Source organism: Protopterus annectens, chromosome 7.part0, assembly GCF_019279795.1.
Source record: "Protopterus annectens isolate FY-2018-M chromosome 7.part0, PAN1.0, whole genome shotgun sequence".
Classification (NCBI taxonomy): Eukaryota; Metazoa; Chordata; order Ceratodontiformes; family Protopteridae; genus Protopterus; species Protopterus annectens.
In genome coordinates this window covers 1,062,308,337-1,062,329,587 of record NC_056739.1, presented here as the reverse complement: position 1 = coordinate 1,062,329,587, position 21,251 = coordinate 1,062,308,337, and the positions used below count along the sequence as shown (strand labels likewise).

Below are 21,251 nucleotides of genomic sequence, written 5' to 3'. Positions count from 1 at the left end.
TACCACACACTCACACCTATGGCCAATTTAGGGTGTCCAGTCCACCTACTGCATGTCTTTGGAATGTTGGATGAAACCAGAGTACCCAGAAGAAACCAAAGTGAACACAGGGAGGACATCCAGACTCCAAACAGAAGGCACCCCGGCCAAGAATCTAACCAGGGAACCTCTTAATGTGAGGGGACAACACTATCCACTGTGCCACTTTGCCTCTCTAAACTTAAAGTCTCTACAAAATATTATAAGCTGACTACTAAACGGAAGACCATTATTTGACATCACTTGTTCAGAAATAGATCTTCTAACAGAGCCTCAGGAAAGGTTGGCCAGAGGGTACAGCTCTCCCAGACACCAACTACTGTGGAGGACGTAAACAAGCTAACAGTTTGCAAACTATCAAACTGTTCCTTTTACAAATTATTAGAACTCGTTGCAACCTTTAAAAGAAAGGAATATCTTGACAATTCACAGACTGTTATTGAGTGATTATAAGTGTGATCATATACAGACAGCTGGGGGAGGGAAATCAAACCTGCAACTCCTACTCTATCTTGCAAACGTTAACTTAAATACCCTTCTAACCACTAAATCTGTTGATACTTCAGAACTACTTATAGTTACTTTAAATTATAACAGACAGCAGAACAATCACATTCTGGTGAAACAAGTCAACACCTAAATCAGCCGGTATCATGATAGAATCTCTTGAAATGTAAATTCCTCGATCTGACTCTGCTGTTGATGCTAACTATAAAGTAAATAGTTTTGCATCATCTATCTTGTCTATACTATTAATGTAGGAGAATACCTTACATCTCACTCTCATTACACTCTATTATTAGCAAGTGAAATGTTTGGATTTTCTAAAGCATCTAGTTTCCTGTGTGCCACAGAACTATAACTTTTTCACCTTTGATCAATAAAACTTGAACAAAGACTATTTTTTTCTTGACGGTTTAATATGACTCAATCAGATATGTTTGTGAGTTTTACAGGAGTGGATTTTGACGTAATAGTTAAGGTTCATCTCATAAACATAAGGTTCAGGGTTAGCTTCTGACATCAAGATACTGGCTAAGCTTAAAATAGCCCTTCATGGCAGTTAGCTTAGTATTCACCTATGAATCTATGTTATTGCATCAAATTATCTGGCTAATACCTGGTAGCAGACTTCAGTTCCTGGAGTTTGCCAGGCACCAATAAAATCCATGTTGCAACCCAAAGAACTTCTAGACCTTCTTCCAGTAAATATTTTCACTCATTCAGATAAGTTCTAATTAAGATTTTAACAATATGTACCAGTTTAATTGGTACACACTAACTTTCAACGTCATATTCCTGAAGCACATAATAACATGCTTTCCTAGCTTGTAGGCACTTTATTTAATAGCTTTTTGAAGATACTCTCCAAAGGCTTGAAATCTTTCACCCAATATTTCTCTATAAACACAATCATGGAATTTCTGATAACCAAAGACTATGGTCAGCAATTCCTTGTCTGTTTGTGCATATCTAGTCTAAGTGACTGTCAGAGGTCTTAGAACATAGAAATAGGTCTGCCCTTTTGCAGGTGTACTCTATTTAGCTGTTTCTGGCTTGCATATACTCACAGTGTCATAGGTAATCCATCCACCCACAACCCCTTTCCAATTTTAGCACATGGGGGGTCAGGGTGTCACTTCAACAGTAACAATCATCTACAGCCAAGGTCTACACCACTAGGTGTCTAGCCCTGCCATGGCTGTTCTTCCATACCATATATACATATGCACGTTCACACCTATGGCAATTTAGAGTGCCCGATCCACTTACTGCATGTCTTTGGAATCTGAGAGGAAACCGAAGCACCCAGAGGAAATTCACAAGAACACAGGGAGGAGATGCAGACTCCGCACAGAAAGCACCCCAGCTTAGAATCAAACCGGAGAACTTCTTACTGTGAAGTGAAAATGCTATCTGCTGCACCACTGTACCACCCTTGTGAGGTTCTTTGCCAAAGGTAATATTAAATCAAAAATATTTAAATAGAGGTGCACCAGATGACAGTATATTCATGACATTAAAACATTAGATTGACTCTTCTGACCAACTCCAGACTCTGTTCTGTTCAGGAAGCTTACTCAGAGGTACTAGTTATATGTGAAAAAATGATGTATGAAGTTGGACAGGTATTATATCATCAAGAATCACATTGATGATAATAAGAGTTTTCTGCTGGAGTATGAATATTTATATCAACACATATTTTGCCAGCATCTGGCTGTAATCTGACAGCAGTCAGAAAATGACACATATTTCATGGAAGATACACCAGAAAAGCTACTTGGCTTTGTTCAGTCACAAATCTTGTCATCTTACTTTGCCTAGTAGTTTGATAAGTCTAAAGTAATGTTCTTGTACTCTTGAGCACAAACTACAACACTGTCAATTATGTTCACCACTCCTTCCAAGCCTTCAAACATATCATCTCTACATATTTGAAAGACCTCTTCAGAGCCAACCAAAATATCACATGGTAGTCTCAGAAATCTGTACCTGCCCAATGAGGTGTTAACAGTGCATAGCTTAAAGCTTGCATCATTAATTTAATCAACCAAGATCCCCAATCTGCATCCAGCACTGAGACGAATTTTACATTAGTAATATAATCAGCTACTACCTGTACTGTCTGATAATGGTACAGCTCCCTTAATATCCATTTGTTAAGGTATTGTGAAACTATACATATTCCCATTTAATCTTGCTTTGCCACCATTACAATAGTGCTGTCATCTTGTACAGTTATTCTGTTTTACAATCACTCCTAGGTGTTCCATACATTTGAGCTCTTGTTCTGTAAATTTTTGTAGTTAGGGGTACTTTGCATGGTGCATGCATTGCTAGTATAACTTCTGTTGTAAATTTCATAAAGCATTCTGATTTCAAACTTCCCATACTCTGAGACAGACCTGACCAGCTTACCAAGCCTTCAGTTTTAGTGTCAATGTATTACAAATTGTACTTTTGTATCTTTATTGAAAAGATATAGACCTTTCATACATACTTTTTATTGCACACATTTTTATCTGAAAAACAGTTTAACCAATTCAAAAGAGGAACTTCTTAACTAAACTAGTTAATCCTACCCTACAAGATGGAGACATCCACCCCAACCCTGGCCCTAACTCACCACCTCCCCAAAACCACTCACCTAACCTCAATAATAACTTCCTTATAGGACACCTTAACATCCAAAGCATAAATAAGAAAATACCCTTCATCCATGCCCTTTTAGATACCCACTCATTTGACATTCTCTGCCTCTCTGAAACCTGGCTAAACACAGGCACTAAAGACTCAGAGATTATACCTCAAGGTTATAACATAGTAAGACACGACCGCTTAAAACGCAAGGGTGGTGGAGTAGCAATACTTTTCAAAAATCAACTTAACATCACTACTCAACCAGCATGCCCAAACCAAAATAGCAAAACAGAAGCCATCATTATTAAACTCCAACTTAATACTAAAAAATCTATTTACATTATTTGTTTGTATCTTCCCCCAGGTAATAACATCCCAATATTAGAAGACTTTCTAAGTTGGGTTTCTACCACCTACCTCCAAGAAACCATAATTCTTGGCGACGTTAACATAGACTGGAACACTATTAATAATGACAATCCCTCCTCTCATATTAACCTACATGGTTTCTCACAAACTATTACCTCAACTACAAGAGTCAATAAGCCCAGTAAGAAAGAGAGTATACTAGACTGGATACTCACAAATAAAGTTAACAAACAATATAAAGTAGGTACTTTGCCAGATGACATCAGCGACCACTCCTAACCTACATTACTAGACTAAAATCAGAATATGTTAACCTCCCAAATACAAGGCTAATTCGATCTCTCAAGCATTTTAACATAGACCTCTTTAAAGCTGATCTGAGAGCATGTAAATGGAATTGTTTAAAATCACTTCCCCTGGAGGAAGCAGTATTATTGTTTAATACTACATTCTTATCCATACTTGATACACATGCTCCTGAGCGCTCTATTAGAATTAAGACCAAACCTGCCCCATGGCTGACCTCCAATACTAAAAAACTCATGCATGCTAGAAACAAAGCATGGACAAAATGGAGATGTGATAGACAAAACCCTGATTTAGTTAATTTCCGCCAGCTTAGAAATCTTGCGAAAAAATCAATAATCTCTGACAAGAAAAACTTCTACTGTAAACTTCAGGAAACTCATATTAACAACTCCAAACAGTTCTGGTCCTCAGTAAATAGACTTCTCTCCCCAGGGACTGCTAAAACTCCTTCCCCTCTAAATACTGACCCAGAAACCCCTCTCCAGACTGCTAATGTCTTCAACTCTTTTCTCTGAAACTATTCAATCCTTAGCCAAACAAATGAACCCTAACAACTCTCATATACCAACTAACATAACTACCTCCTCTTTCAACTTCTCTCTAAAACCTATATCTACCTCTTTCATCTATAAACTCATTCACAAACTGAAACCCTGTACCCCTTCTGCTGACAAGCTCCCTTCTCTGTTCCTTCAGAAAGCTGCCAAAGAAATTGCATATCCTATATCCTTACTTATCAACAGAACTATCCAAGAAGGAACCATCCCTGATATCTGGAAAATATCCTATATTATCCCACTGCATAAAGGTGGTAACTCCCTTGACCTTTCCAACTTTAGACCAATTGCCCTTCTCTCACCCCTAGCAAAGATCATGGAAAAATGTATTCATCAGCAACTTGTACACTATCTCTCTCTTCACAGCATAATAGCAAACTGCCAGCATGGTTTCAGACCCCACCACAGCACCACCACTGCCCTTCTATCCTTTGTAGATACTATCAACAAAAATCGAAACAACAACAGTCTCTCTTCCGCTCTTTTCATTGATCTCTCTAAAGCTTTCGACATGGTCAACCACTCACTCTTAATTCACATTCTTGAATCTCTCTCTTGTGATAAACTAGCCACTAATTGGTTTAAATCTTATCTTAGCAACAGACAACAAGCAGTAATATGGGAAAACCATATCTCATCACTCTTGCCTATTTCCATCGGAGTTCCCCAGGGCTCCATTCTGGGTCCACTTCTGTTCTCCCTCTTTATTAACGACCTTCAGACTGCTATCCCACAAGCTACCTGCATACAATATGCAGATGATTCTACCCTTATCTGCACAGCCCCTTCCTCTACTGAACTGACCTCATTGACCCAAAAGACCTTTAACACAGTAGAAACTTGGTTTTCTAGACGGTTTCTCCTACTAAATGCCAAAAAAAACTAAACTCCTCCTCTTCTCCCCGACCACTCGGTCCCCTCCTTTAAACTTTACCATTTCTTCAAATAATGGCACCATCATCTCACCTGATCCTACCACTAAACTCTTAGGGATAACCATTGACAATAATCTTTCCTTCGATCAGCACATTAACAACACCATCAAGATTGTTAACAGAAAAATTGGATCCCTATATCGCATCAAACCTTTTCTAACCCCAGCAACTAGAACCAAAATTGCACAATCTCATCTCCTATCTACTCTCCTATATGCTTCCCCCATTTATACAAACCTTAAGAAAATCAATCTTAATAAACTTGCAACTTGTTATAACAACATAGCTCGCTTCGCCACTGGTAACCCCTTTAGGACCCACCATTGTACAAACCTAAAACAACTTGGCTGGCTCGAATTTCAAAACTACCTAATAATCCCTCAACTCACTATAGCCCACAACATATTACACCTTCCTGACAACACCCCTATACTCTCTCAACTTCTAATCCCTTACAACAATCTCAACTCACTTCGCTCCTCTAGTAAACTCATGACAAAATCAATAAAGGCAAACAATACAGCAGGTGGTTCTCTATTCACTAACACTATAGGTAGAAGTTGGAATCTCTTACCTAGTGACATAACCTTGACTACATCCCTGCCTCAATTCAAACAGAAAATTAAACTTTACTACCTAAACCATTGGCTTTGTTCCTGTAGTACACCTGACTAACCTTGTCTCTTACACACTTCTTATCTCTACCTGTCTCTTTTTCCCCTCTTTTAACTGTTCTAATCTAACTATGCATAATTTATGTATAATTGCTAATAAGTAATTGCTAATATGTAATGCTAATATGTAATGAACTGCATACGGTAAATGAACTGCATATGGTATACTTGTTTCTCTTTAAAATTATCTTTCCCTCTGTATGGCCTTTTGACTTCCAATTTTTGCTATTTCTTAAGAGTAATGATTTTTTATGTAATGTACTTAGTATTTAGTGGAGCTTTTCTCCTCGGGCCTCTGCTGAAAATGGACATGTATCCAGCCAGACTAGCCCGGTCAACAAATGTAAAATAAAATAAATAAATAAATAAATAAATAAATAACCTTCCTATTTTATTTAATTCATGGGCTTTTCTATCTAATTCTGACAACTTGTTACAGTTTTAGACTTCTTACTGCACTCACACGGTCACTATCAGGTTGAGTGTCCTGCTGTCTCAGCAAGCTGTCGCTTCCCATAGATGTACATTTTTACAGTACTGGTGACTTGGCTCAAGTTTCATTGCACTCAGTTTTGTTAACTACAGCTGTAAGCTACATTTTCATTACCATCCTCCATCTGTATAACCTGAATTCTTTTAATCATGCCCAAAGACTCATTCATATCCCTTCCAAGTACGTTGGATTGCTTTAACTGAGACTGTAGAGTTACACATAGAAAAGTTGCCTATAGATTTTACTTTAATAAACATATTTTAAGCAAACTCAGTTTATGCCCAGAATATGACAAAGGTAAACATGCAGATTTGGTAAGCTTTCAATTTAAAGTTGAACCTCTAAAGCCAGACTCAGACATTATGATACACTCCATTCCAGTGTCAAGCTTCAATACGACTGGTTTGTTATTTTTATATAAACCGCATTTCTTTCCCACCTACATTTTCCATGCTTTCTGTCATGCTGTATAGCTTCGGCACATGTATTACTTATTCTCTCATGAAGAATCACAGGTATTTTCTGTGAACATATTTCCACAGTACTCACAGCTTTTCTCTCTAAATTATTGTCTTTCACTAGCATGTTGATGGTCTGTTTTTGCAACTTCCTTCTGTTAAAGCAGATTTCTGCATTATGCACAATAGAACCATACAGCCTACAGACTTAATTTTTCATCCTGCTGGCTCGTGCCACTTCTACAGCCACATTTAATATACATGCTATGTTTTATTGTAACATGTTTACTTCTACTGCCATCTCAGACATAGGATTAGACTGCCACATGCTGTCCTGTCAATTTTTTATTACTTTAAGCTTAGATTTCTCCAATTTTCATGTTCAGTGTCAGTCTTTCATGCTTCCCTCTCATCAGTTAATGACTTTATCTATAAATTCAGAAGTTTACTTGCACAACATTTATCAGTGGCTTTCTCAAGTATTAGGCCCAATTCTCTAAAAAGCCTGTTTCTTACATAGTCATTACTATGTCACACACAATTTTGTCTCTGGCAGTGAGTCGCATAACTGACCAAATTCAAACTCATTCACTTTATGCCTCACTTCAGTCACATAAATACCAACAGTCTCTTGCACCAGCTGGTTTCTATTAAAAAAAATCCTTAGAAAGAGTAAATTCTGCTCAGGCTCATGGCTCAAAGTATGCCTGGATTTTATCATTCAGCACTGCCAAATTGCTGCTTCTATCTTCTCCACCAGCAAAAGTATTAAATAACTTGATGGCTTTCTTGCTGCAAAATGAAGAAATACACCACAATTGACTTTCACTGGTTCGTTTGTTATGTCTCGATATAGGATGCAGTTCAAACTTCAGAATCCAGGGTTTACTGCTTTCTGACAAATTTCCCTGCAGCTTGAGAGATGTTGGAGGTTGGATGTTTCATCACTGTCACATTAAGTCCAAAAAAACAAAGACAACTATCCCAATAAGAGATGTTTGAGATATATGCAAAACATATATTTACTGCATTTAAACAATGGACTACTTATAAGACTGATGTAAACTTAGGAAGGCTTTCTGAGATAAAAAAGCAAAAACTGGAACACATAGAGTGAGGCGCTTTTCACTGGGGTGAACGATAAAAGCAAAGAACACCTACACAACAGTAACAGCAACAGGTGGAAAAATCAAATCACACATATTACATCTCAGTACATACAAACAAAGTAAATAACTAATTTTGCTACTTCAGGTAGTATTTTGACCACATGTTCTGTGTCTCCTACACTTCTGACACTGAGTTCAGTCTATCAGATGCATGTTCTGCCATTGATGAAAGATATATTATTAAGTTACTCACCAGCAAAGGCATTAAGCCTTAGAAATACACAAGACATGAGACAGATATGGGAGAGGGGAGCACCGGGGAATATGAGCACTACAGGGAAGCAATGAGAAGCAGGACAGATAAACAGCCCTTCTTCTAAAGCATCACTACATCCTAAAGCCAGTCCTGAGCGCCTTCATACATACATATTTGTATATGTCTGTGTGCAGCATGTATGTAAGCACGTGTGTGCGTGTGTGCATGTGTGTGTTTGTGTGTATACATAGACACACACACACATATGTATATATACATATATATATATATATATATATATATATATATACATATATATAAATAAAGATAAATACAGATATACACAAGCACCCACACATATATGAACCCACATGTAATGTATACTACAAATATGTGTGTATAAATATTTCTGTGTATACATATGCAAATATATAAACAGGTACATATATAATGCATACTACCTAACAAGGGTGTAGCTAGGCATACTCAATGTACTCAAGTATTTTTTTTCTGAGCATGGCTCAAAGAGCACAGACTTACAGCAGTCTAAACAAGTGTTTGCTGTATATAGCAATATAAATCATGCTTATTTGATAGGAAAGCTCCTCTAAAATAGTCTTTTTGTGATTATAACTGGCAACAATTGCAAATAATTTGTCCCTTTCAAAATGTATAGGTGGCAATAAGTTAAGGGCTGAGTACATTTGTAAATAATGGAGGAGGGCAGCAGCATGAGGTATGGTACAAAATATAAATATAGTATGTGCAAATGAATCCTGCCACATTTATTTATTTACCTTTGTTAAGCGGGTAGTGTCCGACTGGGTTGGAAACCCGTTTTCAGCGGAGACCCGGGGAGAAAAGCTCCATAACAGAACATTAGATAAAAACCAAGGAATCCACCACGATATGAAGTAGAACTTTTATTACACAATACAGGACCAAAAGACAAGAACGAGCGCTTTCACATACGTCGAGTATGCTTCATCAGGTTACCAGATAACATTCTACTAATATGTTCTCCATAACAGAACATATTAGTAGAAGTATAAGTATTTAGCAACAAATATGACAAAAATGCATGTTCTAAGTTCACACAAGGAATACAAGGTATAGTAGCGTTTTTACATAGTAGGCAAACTAAATGCATGCCTGTATTATACCAAACATCCAATTCTTTTACTGCTACTACTACTATTGTATAAATGAACAATTTTCTTTAGGTAATAGAACTTTGTCATTCCCAAGACTAGTAGCTAAAAGGCATTATCTTGTTAATTGATAGCTCAAGGTTAGTCTATTCATGAAGATATGTCGTCTTGTATGTTTTTGCATATTAAATGTTGAAAAATAAAATAAAAGTCTGAAAAAAATGGCTACACGTCTGCTATCCAAGTGAATATATATAAATGTATGTGTACATACACGTTATATACATATATGTACAAATATATACATTATGTATAGACATACATATAAAAATGTACAGATACGTGTACGCAGAGGTACTGTTTTGCCTGTTAATTGTTTTGTGTAACATATGATAAGCACCAACCAACTCAGTGGAACTTCCGGAAAAAAAGTTTCTATTATATGAAAAATCTCAGTGTTTGACGTCCTTAAGGTTAGTTCTACTTGGTTGGTCGTGTCTTTAATAAACAGATTTTCGGCAGGTCTAGCCATACTTATTACTCCCTCACAGGTAAACAAATCTCGCCTTCTCAAACAACACACCTTATTCAAACTGTGCTAATTGTCAGAGTCAGGGAGACACTGCAACTAGCTTCTGAAGAAATTCTCTTTGGACCTTCTGTTTTCTGACCCCCAATATAAAGAAAGAGTTTCCGCTTCATTACATTTCTGAGACAAACTGAGTTCTCTAAAACTTCTGAGGTTTTTCAAATTTTTTGTAAAAGTAGACGGCTAATAGTTTTGCTGCAGATAATCATGTTATCAAGTTCACATTTGCTATTTCTTCAGATGTGCACGAAAAGGCAGAAGACACATTGACAAAATAAAAATAATACATATCATATATACATATATAAAGGTTACCCTCTTAATGCATCCGGACTATTTCCTCGCCGTTTGGTCCGATTCACTTTGTCTTCAACACCAGGATACCTGCCAGCTGCAGCTTCTCGTTCAGCACTTCGACTGAACTGTACCAGAAATGTAAATCCCAGAGCGAACGAAGGAAGAAGTCTCAGCCGCATACTGCCGAGAGCTCCTTCACTTTTTAATCCACACCTGCCCTGATGCTTTTGAACTTCCCTTTGTATTTTTCCACCTTGTTAAATCCCAGAAATCTTAATTCTGTGGATGTTTCTCTCCACTATTCGGATTAACAGCACTGCTGGAAAGAAAACAAATGAATGAAATCCAATCAACTTGTATATATTTAGACAATCCTAACTATTTAAAGTGTTAGTGTGGGCGCGTTTGCATGTGTCAGTCTCAACAGTCACATAATGCAAACACTACCGATCAAGAAATTTTTATTTATGCCATCAATATCTATTTAAAAGTACATTTTCAATACAAGATATAAGCGGTTTCAACGGAGTAACAAAGGGTTAAAGTAGAAGTCAAAGCAAGTCTACTTTACAAACTCGAAGTGACAGAAAAGAATGCATAAATAAGATGACTTTTCTGAATGAGTCACAGAGTTCAATAATAAGCTATTCTGCATCCTCCAAATGTAACAACCCATGCAAACCCAGACTAAAAAAAGTTTCAACGGAAAAAGTCAAGAAATCCTCTGGGCTAATGTACAGAAATTACTGAATCACAACTACACAGGATAGTACAATACAAATAAGTTATTATTATTAACAATAAAATGTAAATTACCTAGCAGTACCATACAGTCCCTTTGGTTCCCTTAAAATGCAGTACTTTGCAAGCTATTCCAACAACAGAAAAGCTGCAGACAGGATGCTGAGGAGGATTTCACGAAGACAAAACTTTCTGAGGAATCGCGACCTTCCCTCCAGTTGCAGTCGCTGCCGCCAGTCCTTGTGTTCGCCCAGTGGTGTAAAAAAATCTCGCGAGAGTGACGCCCACTCCCAAACATTTGCAGTCTAATGACTCATTGATATAATATTAGTAGTAATGCTTGTCTGTCTGAATTCCGTTAAAAAGTCTAGAAGGATGCTTCCAAGATTTTCTTCTACAAGTTTCCTTTGTGCTGTTGTCCTGCTGTTAGCTGCCACAACACCTTCGCCAAGTACCGTAGGGTTAGAAGTTGGCACAGAGAGTGGGTCGTGAGTGGTAGAGTAGGGGTTAAAATGAATAAAGCCTTTCTGTGTTCAACTTAGACAGGCGTGGCATAAAAGAAGCAAAGACATAAAACTGGCAGTGTTTTATTTTCAGTTTTTCAAGTTTTATTGTACGTAACAACGAATAAAATGTCTAAAGTAGTACTCTAAATATCAGTACAACTTAACCTTTGATACTTATATACTAGGAAGGTATCGTGGAGAGTAAGAGCCAGCCAGATGTGGACAGAGGTTCTTGTAGCGGTGTGAACATTTGTCTCTTTTTTTCAAAATTAAGGCATATAGACGGTAGCATTTTCCAGGTTGTACACTAGCTCATTTATAACAGATAGGTATTAATAATCTGGCATCGTATACTGCAAATACTACCGATATAGTTATATTTTCCTTATAAGGAAAATTGCTAGAACGTTTTGAGATGGGGATCGGTTTGCTGGTTAAGTATAAAGCTCCCTCTGTTGAGGGGAAAAGTACTGCGAAATTTAAAATGTGAAATTATTTTAATTCGTGTTCTCGGTTACAGCTAGTTGGGTTTAGATGCTGGTATGCTAATCTTTTACAATACGTATCTGTCAAAAGAACTCTAAAATAAAGAGAAAATCCATAACGCAATGTTGATTTGGTGCTCTGGAGCTTCTAACCCAACAGCTAAAATCCAAAGCATAACCCTGCAGTATTTTTAGAAATCAGTGTAAATAGCTAAATTATGTTAAATTGCTGTGCTGGAGAATAAACTCTGAAAACACTGGAAATATGAAATTTGTTTTTATGTCTGAAACTAAAATGTCATGATTTTGAGGAGGTTTCTGTATCTGTAATGCCTTGCACATTGTAGGCTACTGTGTGGTGACCTGTGTTACAAAAGAAAATACAGTTGTAGTTGTAAGAATTGCAGCCCGTTTGATGCTTTCTTGTTTTCTTTAGTAATAACAGACGATTTTAGTGTGGCTTTCCCAAAAATCATCACATTTGTTTAAATATACTGTATGTAAATATTTAATGTAAATATTTAAAAAGCAGTCTTTATTAAATTTCAGAAAGCTATACTGGAGCAGTAACATAGCTGATGAGTGTTCAGTTTATTTCCTTATGTCAATTTAGATATTCTGCAAATATACTGCAGTGTATTTGTACTGCACCTGCTTGGGATGTGTGTATTTAAAAAATGTGCATACTCACTTTAAAATACAGCTGCTTCTAAAATATGCAATAAACATTTTTTAATTTTATTCTGCTTCCTTTAGATTACATTTTTTGTAGGCGCCACAGTTCTTTCACTGCATATAGTCTGCTTCTTAGTAAGTAGTGATACCATGGGCTATATAGGAGCAGTCTTTGCCTGGATTATGAACTTTTTGAAAGTTCATCTCATAACTTTTTGGCACAGATAGCCTTTTCTTTGGTACTCTGCAAGATAAGGTTTCAGGCAGTCTTTAACACCTTATATGGCATTATACAAAGGCTAGGTTCATACTCCGAGGATCACATTTTTAAAATACTATTATGCGGACTTTGATACTTTCTTGTTCTCTCATATAGTTATGACAGCACATTTTAGAAACCCAGTTTTTCAACATAGTTACTTTTCTCAAATGATGTACCAACACATGCCTCACTTCTGCTTTATTACCTTTAAAATACATAACAGCAGATACTGCCTCCTCTCAGGCACAGACCAAACATAAAGACATCCCTGTATGATCTTCTCACAAACCCTATAACTACTATAGCACTGAAATTACTGTAATTAGTGCTTGCCATTGGAGAAACAAAATATTTTAAAAACGTAATCTCAGCTAAATGGAATAACTTCTTAGTAGAAATTCACAGTGAAACTCACATTTCATGATTAAGCTGTACTTGATTATTATGCAAGTTGCTGCTTCATAAATAGTAAGTAAAACAAAATCAATATCAATCACATATACTTCCCTTTACCAAAATAGTCTCTGAAACACTGCTACTACATTCTGATGCAAACAAGTAACCTGTAAATGGATCATCTCCCAAGCCCATGCATACACTTATCAAGGGTATCAGAACTCATCAGAGATTTGGGATGCATGGCTAAGCTTAAAAAGGCCCTTGTGGTCGTTAGCCTAGTAAACACCTATGAACCTATGAACTAACTGTAATAATTGTAATAATAATGTGAACTGTAATAATGTTTCTATGCATAGAACACACAATTATTATAATCTGTTGAGAGTAAAGTATGCCGCTTTGCATATCTGATTAAGCCCACTAACAAATTGTTACGAATTCCTAGGTAAGTTGAATTGGCATCCAGTTAGTCCCAGAGCCCCTCTACTTCTCAGCATCCTACTGCATGAGATATTACATTTACAGCAATGTCCAGCACTACACAGTAAATTAATGGCCAGGAGTTCACCTTACTTCCTCAGTAATAATAAAGATGATTTTCTTCTTTTAATAAGACTTTACTTTGGATACCCATTGGTGAAAAAATCTTTTTCCAAAATGTGCCCAGCATCTTGTAATCTTTTTCCCTGCAGCATCTATTCACAGTAAACTATCATTATCTTCAAAAAGTAAACTTAAGAAACACTTATTAAAGGAGAGTCCCATTAACTGCTGTAGGGATAATAGTTCACATGGATGTTCTACGGGTGGAGGAAGTGTGATTCCTCAAGTGTCAAGTGCCCAAGGCACAAGTCACGAGGAACAGAATGCCAATTGTTTCCCATAGGAAATCATTGTTGAGATTCCTAAGTGCACCAGAGGGGTTGCCCTTTTTGGAATATTTCTCTCCTATTCAAGCTGGTGCAGCCTTCAAGATGGTGTATACAAGCTTGGGAAAGCAGTGGGGTAAACCTCCTCGCAAAAAAGCATTTATGTTTTTTTGGTATTGGGTTTCATTGATTTGGATTGTCGGGGTTTTGGCATTAGGGGATCCATAGTGTAATCAGTTAACATACTCCAAACATGTACTCCCAACTTGAGCTACACATCTGATAAACTGTACTCTTCTTGTACGTCAACAAATGTATATACTGTACACTTTCCACCTGCTGAGTATATGTGAGTGCATTCTCTTTTAAACACCTTGAGCATATGTGTATAACATGTAGATCCCATGTTGAACAGGATGGCCTAATTTCTATAATTAGGCACTGCAGCATTTTGTTGAAAAACTCAGATCAAAGGATCATAGGAATTACAAGGCAAGTAAGTCATAAGACCATTTGCATTTTGCTGATATCCAACTTCATGATTTAACTTATTTCTAGAAGGGTGAATTAAGTCAGACCAGGGATGAATTTGTGGATAACCCTCCAATCATCAAGGGTGTCACTTGGTTTAACATATAAGGGTGATTTATTCCAGAGATAGTGTAAATGATGGGTAATAACTTTGTCCCTCAAGTGTGTCTGTATGTTGGTGAAGATTCATACCAATAGAGCTACTGTTTGTGGATCTGTTTGTCTTATGGGGACATAAGAGATCAAGGAGGGATGGGTCATTAATGGAATGGAATGCAAGACTTAGATCTTCACATACGAGTCTGTAAGATAAACAGTACAGAGGCAGAGCTTCAAGCCTGTCTTGGTAGCCAGTAATATTTTATAGTTAGGTATTGTTGTTGTTGCCTTTCTAGCTGTACAGTGTGTCTGGACAGGTACACACCAAAGGGGACATTTTTCTCAATAGCTAATCTAATTAGTTTAAAGTACAGAGGAATGATAATGGCTTTTAACCTGGTTGAGATACCTTTGGTTATCAATTACGTTAAATGGAGGATTTCCTGACTACTAATTGTGGATGGTGGTCAACAAAGAGGGAGATTTTTGACCAAGATGCCAAGATCTCTGGAGTAGAGTGATAGCTATGTAGTAAGTTGGATATGATATTTTTTTTGCCAAATGCAATGTTAAACTTTTTAATTTAATTTTTTGCCCTTTTTAAGTACACCATTGGTTTGTGATGATTAGGTCTTACAGTCATGACTCCAAATCAAGGGGAGATCAGACGGTCACTTCCAACTTGCAGTCACCAGCAAACTTCATTAGCCATTGGTCTGGGTTTACAGTTTAGTGATTAGAGAAGTATATGCCAAAATGGAAGGGTCCCAGCACCAATCCCTGAAGTATGCTGCTAGTTACTGTAATGGGGCACTTGCTATTTTAATTATGTGAGTTCTATCTTTTATCTGCCTTGCTATCTACCTTACCACATAGGGTTCTATATTACAGTACTAATTTGGGAGATGGTGTCAGATGCCTGCTAGATCCAGATGGGCAGTGTGAACCGAATGTCTATTATCCACAGCCTTCTTTGACCTTCTGGAAGAAATTTACTAAGTTAAGGAGATATGATATCCCTTTACAAAACCAAATTGCTTAGGACATAGGCATATGAGATTTCTGATACTGCAACGCATTAAATCAGATATGATGCATTCCACAGCCTTGAAAATTAGACTAATTAGATTGATGGATTTATGGCTGCTAGGGTCAGTGGTGGGCCCCTCTTATAAAGAGAAATCACAACAGGAGTTCTTCATTCGTCAGGGACATGCATGCACTGTAGCTAAACGTAGGTTACATTCAGGAGGGTTTCCATGACGGCATGTTTTGGTGCTATTTTCTAGGCATCCAGGTAAATTGTCTGAACCCTTTGAAGTGGTATTGTTTGCTTTTGACACCACAGTCAGTACATGTTCCATTATGATCATGGGGGTATCAGCAATTCAGGGATTTGATGAATTTTAATGAGTGCTTGCAGAATAAAGTTTGCACTAAAATTATCTATAAGCATATCTGAGTGAATGATGCCATTTCTGATTAGTTCATAACACTGCTGGGCATTGTTTCTTTAAATTTTTGACACAATTAAAGAAGGATTTATAATGGCCATTGGCTTAAGATACTAGTTTTAATTTGTATTTGACTTAGATATTCCTGATGACAGCTTTTTCTTCCTTGGTGATCCATTGATATTTAATGTGGGTAAATTTAGATTTATTATAGGAGTTCTGAAGTTATTTTCATTTTGTTACAGAGCTTACTTATACTTGTAAACCACTAAGTTTTTTTTTTTCACTATATGTGGTTCTAGTAGAGACTGTCAGATCAAAGCAATTAAAGGATCCTTTGACCAATCCATTCATTTGGTTTTGAAATAAACATCAAAAATATATATATATTTCATGAGCATCACATCTCAATATCTGCACTAAATGTACTTTCATAATATGGAATGCTATTTTAGTTAGAATATTAGAGATTTTTTCCTACTTCTTTCATTCTGTGGACCACAGTAAATCTATACTTAGTAAGTGTTGCACAGAACAGCAGCATTATAATGCCTAACAAGGACTTGCTATGTGAGAAAAAGGATCAGATTACAGGCTTGTTATGCTGCTTTGCCTATATCACAAAACTTATTACAACAACTTGGTGATTAGAACAAGGTGGCACAACACTATTGGAACCTTAGTGGCTGCTAGCACTACAGTATAAAAATTAAAGCAAGGGTGGGGCAAAGGGAGCAGCTGTACTTGATGCAAGCTTTTAAGGAGGCAAGACTGGCATTGTAGCTGAGGTGCTGATCGGTCCCTGCAAGCAGTATTAACAATTATTTAAGCTGCAGATTTTTGTGAACTGTAGCAAGGAACAAATAAGTGGCATAACAAAGAGACGTTATGTAGGTATATAATAGTTCTTTGTCTAGGATGAAGAAGTTATCCTTTTTTCAATCACTACTGTATTAAAGGGCTGTCATAATTCTTCTCTGTGGTTTAGCAGAGGTGTTAGGAAAGAGCCATTCTGTACATAATTACGGCTTTAGACTTTTTTATGCTTCTCTGATTAAATAAAAAACAAACAAACAAAAAAAAAAACAAAAGCACCAAAAACCACTGTAAAAGTGCAACAAAGATGACTGTCATACTGTTAAGACCCTCTCTCTCTATTCATCCAAGTATTTAGATATCCAATCTATTAGATAAATATTTATTAGCCACTCGATTAATAAATTGTCTTCTCCTAGTGTCTTATGGCATGTATTCCTTTCCATATCACTTACCTCCTTGTTTATGCAGTAACCATTTCCCCAATTTCTGCTTATTTTAAACAGTTAGCTCAGTTGCTGTAAGCTCTTCAGTTTTCGCTATTTCATGAATAAAATCCAGAACATCTGTCCCTACCAGTGAATTCTTTTTCTTCAACTTCATATTAATTGCCTTATGACTGGATAAGACTACCACTGCCAAAAATTCTTTATCCTGTTTAAGTCACACTGTCAGTATTATCCCTAAAAAATATGTAACTGTTGTAAGCTCACCCATCCCTTGCCATAGTTGTTCAATAAACTCTTGTAAACTACTTTTTAAGTCTAATAATTTTGGGCAAGATCATAAAATATGTATCGCACCTATTACATGCTTCCGACATTTATGGGAATATTCTCTACAATCTCACTAGAGTATAAGCATATTTGTATAAACATTTCCAGGTAAAACAACTGAAATGTTATGAGTTTTACAGCCTTTAGACCCCTATATACCTCAGTCCACTGTGTCTCCCTGAACAGGCAATTTATTATTTTTTTACCCAACTCCTCTCCACCTTGAACTTCATATTGGATTTTCTTTCTTGTATTGCCTTATACTATTTTGATATCAGGGCTTTCTTTCTGAAGTCTGAGTAGTGATATTCATGCAGTATCTTACTCAATAATGGAATCTCTGTGAAGGTAGACAACTCCCTTTTGATTACATAAGATATCTTCTTCATACCTCTATACTTTATATGTTTACTCCTCTTCAATTGCATCTCCTCTATGAATTTTCTTCCATGTCACTATGATCCCACCTTCTTCAAAATCCTCACATCACTTACCTCTTAAATGTGTACTGACCCATCTTTCTAGTTTCTCTGCAGGTCCTTTTACAGTTACCTTGATCCTAATTGATTCCATCCAGTTTCTCACTTGCATCTTCCCCACACCACTATCCACTTATGTCATTTCACATTCTCCCCATAAGTTTAATCCCTGCTGACTACCTCCATACCTCAGAAAAGTGTCACGGTACAGCTGTTGAATCATTTCCTGCCTCACCACTCCAGTTCATCTTGCTTGATCACCTTCAAAGTGCCAAGTCATAGACAGCTTTAATTGGGGACCTGTTCATTAGGCTCTTAAGTCTGGCACTCCCAAACTTCCCCTCTTGCTTGAGAGCAACATATAGTCCCATGCATCTCTGGGGCTTTCCTGATCCCATATTTAATTCCTTAAAGTGTTATCTACATCTTTGAAAAAATGTTTCCTGGGTTAAACAGGAATGCCTGAAAGCTGTACAATGGTATGGGTAATATAAACATCTGCAATGCGTGCACTTTTTGGTCCAGTCCTAAATCCAGCAGTTTCCACTTTGTAACCACCATAGACAGTCACTCTTTAAATTAGCATATGATCTTTTATCACCTCTTCTAGGGAGCCATCAAGTTTATCTTTAAATATTTTACCTATTTATGACACCAAATATTTGGATATTGATTCATCAATTCTCCTTTCTGGACTAAAATGGATGTTGTTGTTTTTTGTTTTTTTAATTAACTTTAAATCCTGACAGCTTCCCAAACTGCTGTAAGGTTTCAAGCATCTGTATTCATAGACATTTTCAACTCTTCCTGCCTCACTCTGAAGCCCTGTATGCTCAACTGCCTTAAATTTAAAGCTAAATGTTCCAGATACAATGCAAACATGAGGGTGCCTTGGTTCCCTACTTACTTAAAATGTTGACATCAGTTCAGCATTTATCTTCAAACATGCATGTCCTTCTTTGTAAATATGCACAAGTAGATCTATAAAATCTGTAGCAAATACCATCATTTGTAAAGTTCTAATAAAAAAATCATTCTGCTGTGTCAAATGCTTTTGCAACATCCAAGCTGACTACCAACACAGGTTTCTTCAACATGTTAACCCCGTTTATTATCAATAAAGTTTTTGCTATATTATCAAATGTTTGCCTCCCCTTAACAAATCCAAACTGATCTTTGCTCACCAAAGTTGGTAGCTGGCCAGCTGATCTAAACATCATTGCTGTTGTCATTGTCTTATAACCCCAATTAAGGTCTGAACTAGGCCGGTACAAATATAAAAATTGTGGATCTTTTCTCAGTTTTAAGATAGTAGAAACAACTGTAATCTTACATAATGGAGGAACTTCAAGAGTGAGCAGAACCATATTTAACAATGAACATAATCTACTTTATATATCCTCTCCCTATAATCTTTATAATTCCAAAGGAATCCCATCCAGTCCTGGGGATTTCCCACTGAGTATATCATTCAACCGCTTTTGCTCTTCATCCAAAGTTATAGGTCTCATCAGCCTTTATACATAGGAAGAGATTAAATGAAGAGTATTCATGTTCCCAAAAAATTCTCAAATGGGTACTTCTTGCATTGGTTTTCCTGGTTTTGTTACATGAACAACTGTAGTATGTTATCTAGCTGCTTGTGTAACCACCACAACTTATTTAAAGTATTTTCTACTCTCTAACGTCTTTACTCCATCCTGTAAGAAAGAGTTTATAATTTCCCATTTGGCACTTCAACTTTTGTTCTAACCAAGTCCTGTATCTTGTGTCTGTTTTCTCTAGTTGTATCAAACTTTTCTGTCAATACTTACAAGGCCACTACTGCAATAGTTCAAATAAGACACTATTTCTTCCACAGTTCCCCTAGGTTCACTTGGCTGAATTATTGTTTTACATTTTTATTCCAGGGACCCTTAATTTGCAAACCCATCTCTCCACCTTGGCTTGCCTTAGACTATTAGCCAGGCTTTTCCAAGCTTCTGTGTAAGAGTTACCTAATTACTTACTCTGTACTTCCTTTAACTTAAATGGTCTTTCATTCTCTGTTATTATTGAGTATTTCTAATATCTTTTCTTCCAAGCGTACCATTCCTCCATTTTGTCTATTTTGTTGTAACTTAAGCAAACACCGCCTTCTTCCAAACACCACATCTCATATGATCTTTTTTCCCATGTATATTTTTAGACCTACCTACTATTGCACTTTTTCCTGTTCCCATTTTAATATTATAGATTTGTGAATTTCTACATTAGAGTCTTCCCCCTCTCCACCTTTTTTCTCCACCACATCCAGAGGTGTTCCGCATTAGTATAATGTATTGGGAATCTCCAAGATTTCTTGTCATCTTTATTGTCATGGACACATGATCAAACAGTAATATCAGTTATACCTCCCAGTTGCTCACTCTGTGTTTTCCTTTCATGAAGATACAGAATTTATGTAGTTTAGTATATCCACCTATCGTTTTTGAGTAATATGTAAAAGAAGTAGATATAGTCCACTCTCCCATGCATATATAACTGAGCCCTGCAATCTCCAAAAATAATGGTAAATACCATCCTATTGCTGAAATCCTGTAGCATCTTTGTCATTCTTATAGCATGTTACCAAATTAAAGCCCCCTCCCCACAACATTATTCCTTCATAGATGCCTATAATCTCTCTCGGCACATCTTCCTCAGATCACTCAGAGTGGATTCAGATGGGTTATACATACAGACTAAAGGGTAAATCGCTCCTTCTTTCTGCACTTTAATGCCACAAATCTGCTGATCC

At 36.8% G+C, this 21,251-nt stretch overlaps 1 protein-coding gene across 3 annotated transcripts in view; it reads right to left on the bottom strand.

Annotated features, from left to right (window-relative positions):
- The window catches only part of FBN1 (fibrillin 1), a 4,097,759-nt gene extending 4,086,209 nt beyond the window's left edge, over window positions 1-11,550 (bottom strand). For 2 of the 3 annotated variants that reach the window (XM_044077620.1, XM_044077621.1), the window contains exons 1-2: window positions 11,197-11,550; window positions 10,399-10,699 (exon numbers count right to left, since the gene is read on the bottom strand). In XM_044077620.1, coding sequence (XP_043933555.1) covers window positions 10,399-10,559 — 161 coding nt within the window. In that variant the 5' untranslated portion in view covers window positions 10,560-10,699; window positions 11,197-11,550. The remainder of the gene's footprint in view (window positions 1-10,398; window positions 10,700-11,196) is intronic. The other variant, XM_044077622.1, reaches the window with a different exon arrangement.
- Window positions 11,551-21,251: the final 9,701 nt, after the last annotated feature.